Raw genomic sequence first — 14,282 nt, forward strand, 5'->3', positions numbered from 1 at the left:
CCATCACGCATCTACAGTATAACATCAACTCTGGCTGGTCCTTCTCTAATAACTGTGAGAGGCCATGTGTGTGTCAAGATGTAGCTACTTTTAAGATGTTTGTTCATTACAGTTCTTATCAACAAATCAAGTGGTGTTTAATAATAAAATGACACCGCTACATCACAGAAAACCAGGGGCCTTTCGCCAAAGCTTACATGTGCACACTGGATAATAATATGTAGAGACCTTTAGAGATATTTAATATAAAAACAAGCACAGACAGTAAAACAGTAAGTCTACATTTATTACAGGAAGAATAACATATCAACAAATCAACAAATCATTTTGTGTAGTTGTTAATTCTGTTGTTTCATGTCTTTTTTTTTTGAATATCTGAGAGCTGCATCCAAGACAAATTTCCACAGCATTTTTGCAATGGACAATAAAGTTATTTCTGATCCTGATTCTGATAGCATGTCCTACACAAGAAATGAGAGGAACCCAAGCCTGTGATTTTATGATTGAACTGAGCAGATACTGTTTTTGTTTTTTTTAATAATAGTAATATGTATATATATATATATATACAAGTATAAATAAGTAAAGTATTAAAATATGTTACAACAAAATATGGTCAAGCAGGCTTATTGGAGAGGCCCAGCTTTATCCCCTTTATCCAAAACAGTTACAGAGGATGGCTGGCTCTGATGGAGAAATAATTCTGTTTCTTTCTTTCTTTCTTTTTATTTATTCCAACCAAGGCAATTTCACAATTTGACAATATCATCACAACATTTCTTCCATTGGTTGGAAGGGAGCAGGGAGAAGATACATCTTATATTGCCTGCCCCTCACTCAATATCCAATTTTCCAAGTAATCTGTGCAAAGTAAATTCATGCAAGTGTCCAAAATACAACTATGATGTTTGAAAACACTGTGTTATTTTTTTATTTTGCTCTGTTTAACAGGACTTAGTTGGAAAATATTTACAAAAAAGTGATTTTTCTTTGTTTTTTTTGCCTGGTGGTGTGGGTTGCAGTACCGCCACCAGCCACTAACCGCCTGGTGGCAGCAGAGAGCGCAGCTGTGCGTTGTATCGCTCCGCTGCCGGAAATGAGGCGGCGGAGGAGAAGCAGCAGCAGCAGAAAAAGCTCCAGTGCTGTCGCCGCGTCGCGTCAGTCCGATGATCAGCAGCTCGTAGTAAAAACACGGTTCTCTTCTGTTTCCATCGTTACTGCCGCGGGACTTTAAAGTTCTCAATAATAATGGTTAATAATAATAATAATATCGATCCGTCGTCGTCACTCTGAAGCCTCAGTCGCTGAGATAAAATGCTGAAAATGAAACTACCGATGAAAACGGGCGAGGACGGAGGAGGAGGAGGAGGAGGAGGAGGAGGAGAAGAGACGGCGGCCGAGGACGAGTCATTATTATTACTGGATCAACAACAAAATCATCATCATCATCATCATATTATGGGATCTCCGGACGAACCGCTGAGGCTGCGGTCCAACAACAACCAGCAGCACCACAACCACCACCACCACCACCACCAGGTCTACTATACCCAGCAGCCGGCATTTTACTTATGTAACTGGTGTTCCTAAAGCCTGCAAGTTTGTGATTGGCCCCAATATAATAGGTTATCTGTTGGGAAAAAAGAAAATAAATCTCTATAAAATCTTGCAGTGTGCGTTTTAGCCAAATTGGACAGTTTTGGATAGGTTTGGCACACTGGAGGGACACTGTTTGGGAAAAACTCTAGTAGTTTTAGCCTACATATCAACCTAAAATTTGGTACATATGTGGACAGGGAGTGTGTGAACCATATATGTAAAATTCAACCTGTTTTAATTTCATTTAATTCCCCAGGTCCACCCAGAAGCCGAGCCCCAGCTGGACAAGGAGACGGTCTTCGAGTGGTTCGGCCTCCACCTGAACCCGGCCAAGCGGATCGAGTTCATGTGCGGACTGCTCCATATGTGCCAACCGCTGGAGCTGCGCTTCTTGGGCTCCTATCTGGAGGACCTGGCCCGGAAGGATTACCACGTTTTACGGGATTTCGAGTTCCGTGCGAACAGTCCGGCCGACCTGGCTGCTCTGACGGACGTGATCGACCCGGTGGTCCGGTCCAAGCTGCTGGTGTGTCTGTCCCTGCTCGGGTCTGACAGCAGGGAATGCGCAGGGATACTGTTTCGGATACTGAGCCATGTGGACCAGGCCTTGTTCTACAAAAATTATGACTACTCCCTTCACAATAGCAACCACCACAACCATAACCACCATAACCACCACCACAGTCACCTCCAGCAGCAGCAGCAGCAGCAGCAGCCGGAGCAGAGCTGCGACACCCCGGCCGCTGGACCTCTGCAGCAGTTGGCGCTGCTCTTCACCATGGCCTCCCTCCACCCGGCTTTCCACTTCCACCAGCGGGAGACGGTGCGAGGGCAGCTGGACAAGATAGAGCTGGCTCTGGAGGAGAGACTACGGCAACAACAGAGTAACGTTACAGCAGCAGCAACAACTAGGACTACAACAGCAGCAGCAGCAACTACGGTAACTAACTACACAACCACACCAGCAGTAAATTAACACACTATCTTCACACTAATTGCTTTAACTTTTGTTTTTATCTGGAAAAGAGTGAAGCTAAGTCTTTTAAAAAAAGCACCTATAAAGAACTTTCATTTTGTGTTGATTTTGGCGACCCCTGTGGACAGAAGCGGTAGTGTTTTTGAGACTGCATTTCCCATTAGCTCTAGCGCGTATTATTGTAAAAACACAAGTTCGAAAAAGGAGTAGGAAGAAGTATACACTTTTTTAATGATTCATACCCCTTTTTAACTTATCTATCTATCTATCTATCTATCTATCTATCTATCTATCTATCTATCTATCTATCTATCTATCTATCTATCTATCTATCTATCTATCTACCCACCCTGTGACATACTCACTTTATATGATGACGAAAAGATAGTCTCATAGCTTCTAACTTTCATTGAGCAATTGAAAAATAAATAATCTGTAAGAGGATGATAATAATAATACAGGTGAAAAATTAAGTGAAGTATAAAAGTGCAAAACCTTTATAGGAGTCATGAAGGAAAACAAGACAAAAGAAAAACAAAACAGCACCAAACAGTAACAGATAAAGGTGCAAAGGATACAATATATTAGGCATTTTAATTCATCATAAATAATCATAATTACCATGATTATTTCTCTGAAAATAATCGTACCAAGAGAATCTATAATTGTGACATCCCCATTCCCACATTCGTTACAGTAGTAAAAGGTATTTCAGTCATTCAGCACCATTATTCACTTGTGGTGATTATTAACATGTTTATTCTGGCATGAATAATGCTTCTATTATTATTTATGGCTATTAAAACACCACATGCCACTGTGTAGCTATTTCTTACCAGGGAGAGGAACTAATGACACAATATGTGATTTAGGAAGCTGGGCTATGACAAGGCTAATGGCCATGGGAAACCTGCCCTGCTGGTTGCACATAGATGAAACATTTACTTCCACTGTCTCAAATTTTAGGGGCAAAGTGCCTCCATTTAGGGGCAGACTGGAGCCCTGAGCTTTAGCAATGAGCTGACGTCCATGCTAACAGAGTTAGGTAACCTACATAAATTAGCCGGTTAACCACTTAGCCAGCAGCAGCTAAGTGGTTTCAGCTGGTTAACACCACTCAGGTTTAAATGTTAGCTATTTATGGCGTCATTAGGAGATACTTGCAGGACTACACCAGGTTGAGGTTGAATTTAAGCCACATCCAGATGAAATACCAAACGCTGCTCTGATGATATTATTGTGTAGTTATCCAGCAGCAGCAGCAGCAGCAGCAGCAGCAGCAGCAGTCAGCTCCTCCAGATCGGCTCTCCCAGCTGCTCTGAGCTATAACTGTGCAGCAGCAGGTGTTTGACAAAGTGCTGTTGAACTCGTAGCTCTGTGAGCAACTGAGCATGTTAGCATGGAGGTTGGTGCTCCAGTGAAACAGGGGCAGCAGCAGCAGCTTCGTTTAACTTATTATATCAGCTAAATTATCTGTTAACAAACCTGACAGGACTTGAGTGAAAATGTGCACCTGTTCCAGTTTCTTTTAATAGCTGATAATGATGATAAGTAATAATATTTATAATGTTAACTGCCAAGGTTAGGCCTATATCAGAGAATGAGCTGTTGCTTTGCCTGTTACACAGCTGTTTCCCATTTAACCCCTTAAACTGAAGCTTTAGAAGTTAAATAAAAATCAGACGGCATAATGAAAGATGTACCTGTCTGTGTCCTGGAGAATATGTAGCCTATGTGTGACTTCATGTAAAAAAAAAAAAGGGGAACAGCCCTGGTTCAATTTATATTTACATACAAAGTCAAAAGATACATTATCTGAAGGGACTTTTCTGAGCTAGGTGAAGCACTTTCAATGTGACTATTACTGTGTTAATAATGATATTTGCTATTTATAAGCACATATTACTAATATATACAGTAACACTTGTTTTTAATGATGACTATAATGAGTTTTTGAAGTTGTGTAAACCAGCAGTGTAAAACACACATACCTGAACTCAACAATTGAAACTTAAATGTCACATTAATAACTAATATCTAGTTGCTGGTGGTTTCGGTAGGCCTACTTCAGTATTTACTCAGTATGTATTTGAAATAGTTTAGTATTTAAATGTTTTTTTTTCCAAAACTAAGTCAAACTGCTGATCTGACTAATGAGAGCTGTTTCCTTCCCCCTCAGGTCAACTGTGAAAAGAATCACTGTACTGTATTAGCTTCACATTAAACCCCTCGAGACCGTAGAAATCTGAAGTGTGGGGGTGAAATCAGAGGCACCGATTCAGCCCAGGATTTGCTTAAAGAAAACTTTTTAACAAAGACTTTACTTTTTTTGTTGATTGTGACGTTATTTGAGCAATTTGTAAAGTGAAAAGCCATGTTCAGCCCTTAGAAATGCTGATTTTTATAAAAGTTTTTGAATGAGCAAACATTTGATCCTCTTTAAAACAGCTCCAATTATTATAGGTGATATTCTCAAACATCACACCTTCAGAACCATAATGTTTGAATCTGATGCCTTTGATTGAATGCCAATAGATCAGTTCATTGCAATAACAGTTACTGGCTGAAGTTTTGTAAGCGTGTTTGTGTAGCACTGGCAGCCCAAGGACAGACAGATTCAATGCAAAGAAAAACAACTAGCTACACGACGAAACCCCCCTAAAAATTTCATCACTGGTTCTGCCGGTAACTTTGCAGCTGTGGATGTCAAAGTGCAGAAGCTGCGTCGAACAATCACAGAGAAAGAGCAAGAGAAAGAGAGAGAGAGAGAGAGAGAGAGATTGCACAAATTTAAACCGGCGTTGGGAACGAAGCCAGGAAAAAGCCTTCGCTGTCCAAAAAGAAGATCAGAGCGAGACTACTACACCAGTTTGCCAGTGGGACATATAGACAGAAGACCAGGACCGTTGGGAATAATGAGCTCTGGACAGATGGGTTAAAGATAGAGCTGCTTGGCCACAGCTCCACTAGATAATGTTGAAACACGCTGGTGGAAATGTTTTGTTTTGTTTTGCACTAACAGACATACAATCAGTACAAGTACAAGATCAGTAAAAGACAAAAAATGTGCAGGAAAGATCATAAAGCCCAATGGGCTTATAAGCGACCTCCCCTTTTAAACCTATGAATAACTTTTCTTAAGACTTTACTCCCCCCTCCCCACCCAGTACCCCCCCTCTTCAATCACACAAGTGCATATCTTCGTCTCATACACAGATATAAAAATACAACATTTACCATTAGTGTGTATATATATAGCAAAAAAAAAAAAAACATACAAAACCCAATGATGCAAGGATGTGACTAGGTCTGTAAGTCTTGTTTGAGCTTGGTTTTAAATGTATTTAAAGAGAAACATGATTCTAAAAGATGTTTTATATCATTCCACAGCACTGCACCTTGAAATGAGAAATGAGAATTTAGCAACAGAGGTCCTACAGAAAGGAATGTGTAAATCATTCTTTCTTCTTGTAGAATGTGTATGGTAATGTGAGTTAAACTCAAAATAACTTTGAAAAAAAAATAGGTAGAGATGCAGGAAGGCAAATTACTTTATACATAAGAACCCCTGTTTACATAAGAACCCCCTGTTTAACAGCATCAACAGCATCATGTTATGATTCTGGTTTGTTCTCACACCCATTGATCCATCCCTCTCCTTCTTCTTGTTCTTGGAGTTGTGCTTCGCTGCAGTCAGAGAGTGCTTGAGGATAATGTTAGGGCCACTTGTCCCTGAAAGTTGAAGTTCCAACAGGACAAAGATCAAGCACACGGGCAAATCCACCAAGGAATGGGCTCACGGAGGAGAAATGGAGGGTTATACTGTAGAACGGCCTGGTCAAAGCCAGGATTTCAATCCCATTGAAATGCGGTGGGAGGATTTGTTTAAACGGGCGTTTCATGCATGCACACAAAAAAACATGCACCCTCAAGCATCTTGCAACATAAGGAAGTTTATGCACAGTAGTAGATTGGTCAAAACTTGCAGCGCACACACAACTGTCTGACTGGTTGTCAATCATCCAAGACGCCTACGAGAAGTTATTTCAGCTAAAGGGGGCAACACCAACACAACGAAGTTTTTCCACTGAGGAAATATAATATGGCGTCTATTGATATTTTTGTTGAGTAAATAATTGACAACAGTTTAGTTTAAACACATCACAGCCGCTGGTTTTGTCTTGTTCTTTAAAGAGGATCTTAATGTTTGCTTGTACAAGCGTTCAGAAGAAGTCAAAGGTCCCCGTGCTTATTTTCTGACATGAGTTTCTATACAGTCAGTGTGTATATACATATGAATGGAAAATCACTTCCCTAATCTGAAGTCATGTGAGGAATGCAAAACAGTTCTGACTCTGGAGTGTCAAGAGTTTCCCATCAACACACAAACCAAAACCCTCGGCTGCGTGGGTCTGTAGCTGCTGCCTGACACACACAGGTGGTCTAGATATGATGTTAAGCTTTATTTAAGGGCAATTAGAAATGCAAGTTTTAGTGCCAGAGTGGCAATTTGTACTTTTCTTTATATTTAAGGTGTTTTAAAAGGGGATTCCACCCAATTTTAAAGAGGAACTATGCAGGATTTGTCCCTTAGCTCCAGCTCCAGAGTCCTAGTTCTGGTTAAATCAATGACTTGTAACTAGTTCCAGGGAGAATGGAGCGTCTCTTGGCTGAAAACCAACCTTGTAACTGTGCGTTCACACCAAAAGCTTCCAAAGCGTCAAAACGCCGGAAGTCAATTCATTTTCAATGAGAGCCCGGCGTCACCGCGCTTCCAAAGCTTCCAAAGCGTCACCAGACGAGAAGTTGAACCCTGGTTAACTTTAGGGTAATTAGCTATGACGCAGTTCGGCGGCAACCTGTCAGAATAGAGAGGTCCGTCGGCTGCCTTTTTTTCTTCTTTTTTTTGTATTTCGGCTCCCCAATGACCAGCGCGATCCAATTTTGACGTCAGTCACGTGACAAGCGACCAAAACGGCTGAAAATATTTGCCCTTTTGGGAGCTGTCTTGTCTGACGCCCACCCTCGAGCGTTTTTGACGCTTTGGAAGCTTTTGGTGTCAACACACAGTAAGATCAGAGCCTCCGACCCGGTGTCCCAGCTCTCGTCTCCATGGCGACACCGCCACACAAACGTAACGCGCTAACCCGTAATCTCTTGTTGATGACAGATAAGACTACACAGATATACACATGGTGACATGGTAGATGATAAATAACGTTATCCACCGCTACATGGATTGATTTCTCACCGGCTTCGTTGTTGGAAACAAATGCACATGGAGGAGAGGAGGGTTAGCGACACAGAGGAGGAGAGACCAGACCTGGAGAGTTCATCTCGAGTAATTAAGATGTGATGGAAGTTAAAAAATTAGACACTGAAGTTAGACTTTGGTCAGTGAGTGAGGAGTTTTAAAGGAGAATAAAAAGTGCTAAACCAGAGGACCCTTCTCTCTCTCTGTTGTGTTATAGTGAGTGTACCTTTAAAGCTCGGCCCTGTGGGGCCGTGTCTCTGTTCCAGATGAATCCGTGGGGGGGAGGTGACATCATAGTGAGTCAGGGCCTGGCCTGGTGAAGATGCTCGGCTCTTAATAAAATCACACTTGCCATTTTTAGAGAGATGCTCCGTGTCTGGACCTCGGCAGTCGGCACTGTCGGGTCTGGCAGAGAGAGAGAGAGAGAGAGAGGTCCGCAAAAAAAAACAGTGGTAACTAACTAACAAACGCTTTGTCGTCGTGCTGCTTACACACGGTCTCCTCCTCGCTCCTCGCTCCGGCCCGCTGGATCCTCAGATGGACCGTTGTGCTATAGTCGCCTTTTTTTGAAATCCCACAGGTTGTGTTTGTTTATATGAATGAATTATCACTGTTACTATTCTGTTTCCTTTGGTATTTATGTTACACACACACACACACACACTATATTTGCTGCTCATTATGTCTCATATAAAATAGCCTTGTGTTGTGACCCATTCACTGAATAAACCAGAATAAACTGAGACCTGCAGCTTCATATTCACATGGAAATAATAAATAAAGGTCATTATGTGCTTCTATAATAAACCTAATCAACAAACCATTATGGGGCATAAACTAACCTGGTGTATTTTCTTTATTTCCCAGGAGTTACCAGGTCAGAAGGTGGATTACTTGTCTTCCCCGGCTCTTGGTTTGGGAGAGTGCACAGCTCCTCATCCTCCCTGTCCGGGCCGACGCTCGAGCCGCTGGGCAGCAGCACAGAGAGAAGGTAAATGTGAAAAACACTGTGTGTGCTGCACAAAACAGTCATTAAAGGAGAAGTGCTGTTTTTTTTTTTTGGACCTTATTTCTGGCATAAAATCCTGTGGTTTACTCACCCATATAACTGTGGTGTCATTGGGATTATTATTATTGGGATCGCTTATATCCATATAGTGGGAGTGATCGGGGCATTGAGATGCAGCGTCTAGCTGCTGCTTGTTTTGTGCAACATGACTGAATAGAGATTTTGAGGTTGTGAACAACGACTTTGAATATGATGGACGTCGTAACCGTCTTGAGCCAGAGTCTACGGATGTGGGGCTCTTTTTTAGAGGAAGATGTGGAGGCAGAGAGAGGAACATCTGGCCAGAGAATAACAAACTGCTGCACATCTGCGACTAGATAGAACCTGGCGGTGTTCTTGTGGAACAGCACTAGTTAATAACAAAATATTAGTGAAATGAGCCAGTTTCGCGGCAGATAATGTGTTATTTAGAGGCTGCATCTCCCGATCACTCCCACTATATGGATATACACGACTCTCGAATGGATCTAAATATCATCGGAAGGATCCTAATGACACCAAAGTTATATGGGTGAGTAAACCACAGGATTTTATGCCAGAAATGAGGTCCAGATTGTAAAACAAAACAGCACTTCTTCTTTAACAATCTCAATGCTGGTACAACACGTCAGCGTTTTTGGATCCCGTAGTAGTCTGAAAATTAGATTTGTTATTTTCATTTTTCCTGCCATTTATAAAGTTTTTTTTTATGTTGTCATTTTGCATAGTGACATTAAAGCCTCCTCACATTTTCCTGTATCCCGCTGCTGATTCATAATAGACACTGTAATAACGTATTTAAGTCGACATTCAGTTGATGTGTGAGTGTAGTTGATATGCACCTTGCTGCAGCAGCAGAGTCCTTTAGTAACAGCTCGTCTCTGCTTCTCTGTCGCTGCAGCAGTTCACATAGAGGGAATCGTGCTCCGGGGCATCACCCGGACCAGAATAGACAAGGAGTACAACTTTGAGGTACGTAACACCACCACAAACACACACAAACACACACACAAACACACACACAAACACACACACGCGCTGCTGTGCTAAAAGGTCCAGACTAAGTGTGATGGAGTGTGTTTATCTAAGTGATCTCAACTTCAGTAAATCTGTTTACACTGAGGCTGATTATTGTGGTTACGTCTGGTGTTTCCTGTAGTGTACCTGCGGGACACCACACACACACACACACACACACACACACACATTCTTGCTTTCCGCTCTGCTGCTAACGCCTTCCCGTGTGTGTGTGTGTGTGTGTGTGTGTGTGTGCTCTCAGCGTTGGTCTTTAGCCAGTTCGCTGCATTTGGAGAATAAAACAAACAGTTTGCCTGATTGTGCAGCGTAACAATAGAAGCTTTGTTAAAAACCCTCGTAGTGTTAAAACTCATCAGATTTTAATAGAGTTAAACTTTTAAAACACACGGAGCGCACACTCTCTAGTCCAAATATACAAACACACAAGCAGATGGACGGTGTGTGTGCTACACTACACACCGTCCTGCTGATGCCCTATTTTATTAAAAGGATACACCAACATTTTTTTTTTCGTGTCTTGCCTCACTCCCAAATCCATGACAAGCAGATAGACACCATCCTTTCGAGTGTGTGTGCAGTAACAAGGGAGATAGAGCCGTATCGCCCGTAATTAGCTTAGCTCAAACACTGGAAGTGTATGGGTAGTGTTAGCATGCCTTCATCTAAAGTCGCTAATTAGCTTAGCTCAAACACTGGAAGTGTATGGGTAGTGTTAGCCTGCCTCCACCTAAAGTCATCAGATAAACTCTTCAGCAACTCTAAAGGGAAACCGGCGGGCCGATCTTCGTCTCAGAGCTGACAAAACTCTCCGGTAAGGCATCTTGAGCGGTCAAATGCCGCTAACAGGACGAGATCGGTCAAAACGGAGGGTTCAAGCTAAGACGGTTTATTTTGGTTCAAGCTAGCTACATCGAGGGTAGGTTAGCTTCCTGTTTCAAAGTAAAAGCACAAATTCTATCGTCATGGTTTTCTGTATGTAAAGGGCAACGGGCGTTTTTATTTTGTGAAAGTAACCGGAAGTGCGTTGGTCACAACGGCTAGCTTGAGTAGCGCCGAATTCGTCCGAACAAAATTGTAAACAGCTGGTATTTAGACAAATTAACGACACACTGCTGATCTAAACGGCTACTTTCTCTCCTAAACATGTTTGAAATGTTGATAAAGTGATATATTTACAGAGTTTAGAGCTAAAATGAAACCAGCTTCTGACTGCTGATTTCGGCTCGGGTAGGAGGCAGGCTAACACTACCCATACACTTCCAGTGTTTGAGCTAAGCTAATTACGGGCGATACGGCTCTATCTCCCTTGTTACTGCACGCACAGTGGAAAGGATGGTGTCTATCTGCTGGTCATGGACTCGGGAGTGAGGCAAGACACGAAAAAAAAAATGTTGGCATATCCCTTTAAAACAACAACAACAAACCAAACAGTGGTTGTGGTGGTGCTGGGAGGTTTCTACAGTCTCAGCAGCTTGTCAGGGTTTATTATTATTTAATAGTGAGTCACAGTCGGCTCAGAAAACATCACACAACTCCACAACTCACTGTCCACAGACACACAACACAACAGGCTTCACACACACCGGTGACTCAGGCTTTGGCATCACCCTCCCCCTCTGGGTGTGTGTGTGTGTGTGTGTGTTGTGCAGCAGCAGCCAGGTGATAAGGAGTTGTTGTTATTTTAGAATAGGTCACCACCCTTTTTTCTTTTTTTCTCTCATTCTTTTGCTGTTGTTATTGCCATGAATTGTTCCTGGGATCATTGTGTGAGTGTGTGTGTGTGTATGTGTGTGTGAGTCGGCTATTTATTTCCCTAAATGTCCCGTTCCTCGGTGTGTGTGTAGTAACTAATGGGAGGGAGGAAGCTTGGTGAAGACAGATGGACAGAGGAGACGCTAACGGTCCCGGTGTGAAGCTTTGACAGCCGAGCCAACAGAGAGCCGCTCTCCTTCTCTCCCTCTCTCCCTCTCTCCCTCTCTCCCTCTCCTCCTCCATCTGTTTATACTGGACACAAATCACTGACGCACACACACACACACACACACAAACACACACTAACACACACACACATACTCTCACACGTGCAAGTGCTGCGTTGTTATTATCATGTAGCATGATTGATGAACCATCTGAGTATTGTTTATATAATGTAAAAGACAATGAAGTCTAGAGCTGCAGCAATTAACTGATTAATCAAACAATAATTATTCAATTGATTGTCGACTATTTTGATCATCTAATAAGTCGTTTTTTTAAAGAAAAAAAGTCAAAATTCTCTGATTTCAGCTTCTTAAATGTGAATATTTCTGGTTTCTTTGTTCCTTTATGAGAATAAATTGAGTCTCTCTTTGGTTTGTGGACAAAACGAGACATTTGAGGACGTCGTCTTGTGGTTGAGGACATTTTCAACATTTTATTGACCAAACAACTAATCGATTAATCGTTGAAATAATCGGCAAATTAATCCACAATGGAAAATAATCGTTAGTTGCAGCCCTAATGAAATCCCACTTCTATATTTTTCCCAAGAACACAGATCATCAGAGACCACTCCAAAATTGTTCTTGATAAATCAGCTTCTCTACATGTTTGGCAGCTGTTCGATCCCAGTGTCTGTTGAATTTCAACACAAGCTCAACTCACTCTAACTAATGAGGCACTGATCAGATGATCACCTGAATAAAATCATATTTAATGAAGATTATAAAAACTGCTGCTGCAAAAATTGGGGTTTTTCCCCCAATTTTGATTTCTGAACTCTTCTTAAGTTAAAAAATCAGAGTTGTGTTGTTTAAAATTGAATATGAACTTGTTTTCTTTTGCATTATTATTATTCAAAGTCTTATTTTGACTAGTTGTCGTTTTCTGCAAATAAATGACAATATTTTTATTTCAATTTTGGGAGAAATGTTGTCAGTAGTTTAAAGAATAAAACCAAAGTGTTAATTTTACCTGTCAACAGTAAAACCAGAGGAGCTGATCATTTTGAAGTGGTCCTTTAATTTTTTCCCTAGCTGTATAACTGAGCCCCACATATTTTAACCTGCCGTCCGTGTATTGTCATGGACTGAATTCTAGGTCATACTTCATTCTAGTGAACTGGATTCGGTGGCGGTGGCCTACATAAAATGAACCCAGCTGAGCCGCTGCAGTCGCTGCAGGAACATGTAGCTAGCCGGTGCTAACTGGTGGCAGAGAGAGATCCACCCTGTCCGTCGCTGCATGAGAAGTCGTAGTTTTGCTATTTCTGTGAGTGATACAACAGTGAATAAGATGAATAAGATGCTCTGTAATAGCCTGTGACTGTTTGACACAGCGGAGCGTCACAATTCAGCCTCTGCTGCAGACGGAGGATCTGAATGCAGCGCTGTGTCGGTGTCAGACACTGAAGGCAAAGGGAGGAAATGTTCATACAAAGAGCAGAAAACAGAAGAAATCTACTTTAAATCAATGTTTTAGATATTCATTTTCATTTTTCTATTTAAGCTTTACAGTATGTTGACAGGGAGCTCCGTTGAGGCCGGGTTCTTTTTTTCAAGGACGTCCTGCTGTGAGCACAGATCAACAACACAGATTACAATTCTGCTATACACACAATACAATACTAACAGAAATATGAGGTACAGGGTATGAAAATTAGAATATAACAGCGGTCAAGACTAAAAGTAACAAGAACAAGACTAAACACTCGGTACTGCAACGTAAAGCAGGGCTCCAGATTTCCTCTAAAAGGACTGGAGGCATTTTGCCCCTAAAATTTGAGACACTGCAAGTCATTTTTTAATCTTCTTGTGCATGTGCAGCCAGTAATTTTTTTTTATTTTAACACTGAAATGTGGAAGAATCTGCAGTTTGTCATTACAGGTGTCAGGCCGATGTGTGTGTGTGTGAGGATCAGGAATGAAAAGGAAATGTGAATATTTGCTTTGCAAGTGGATTTACAGTGTGCGCCCCTACATTTTCTACTTGTGCTCCTGAAATTTAAAGTCAGGGGCCACTAGTAGAGTAAAGTTAGTCTGGAGCCCTGTGACATAGAGCTTTAAAAGCCTCCATTGAAACAAGTTTCTCAGGTTTCAGTGAGTCCTGTGTTTTATTCCAACGGTACATTAAAGGTGAAGGCGGTCTCTCCTGATTCAGTATTTGTATGTGAAGTCTGATATGAGGCTGAGAGCGTGTATGGAGTTAAAAGTGAGGTTAATCACAGAGGAGGCTTTCCAACTAGGGCTTTATAGATAAATAATAAAAAATATATATGTATTTGTCATTTGAAGTCCGACTGTGTGTCTTCATGAAAATCTCCGACTGACTGGATTTTGTGGTGATGAGGGATCAGACATAATCCGTCACCGTCAGGCAGCGACTGTATC

The 14,282-nt window shown here is 41.7% G+C and overlaps 1 protein-coding gene across 1 annotated transcript in view; it reads left to right on the forward strand.

Annotated features, from left to right (window-relative positions):
• The first annotated feature begins 1,133 nt into the window (after positions 1–1,133).
• zcchc2 (zinc finger, CCHC domain containing 2) overlaps positions 1,134–14,282 on the forward strand; it is a 33,526-nt gene continuing 20,377 nt past the window's right edge. The window contains exons 1-4 of the mRNA XM_083995136.1: positions 1,134–1,539; positions 1,856–2,539; positions 8,697–8,820; positions 9,779–9,849. Of these exons, the coding sequence (XP_083851262.1) occupies positions 1,315–1,539; positions 1,856–2,539; positions 8,697–8,820; positions 9,779–9,849 (1,104 nt within the window). The 5' untranslated portion in view covers positions 1,134–1,314. The remainder of the gene's footprint in view (positions 1,540–1,855; positions 2,540–8,696; positions 8,821–9,778; positions 9,850–14,282) is intronic.

This window comes from Trachurus trachurus (assembly GCF_905171665.1).
Source record: "Trachurus trachurus genome assembly, chromosome: 20".
NCBI lineage: Eukaryota > Metazoa > Chordata > Actinopteri > Carangiformes > Carangidae > Trachurus > Trachurus trachurus.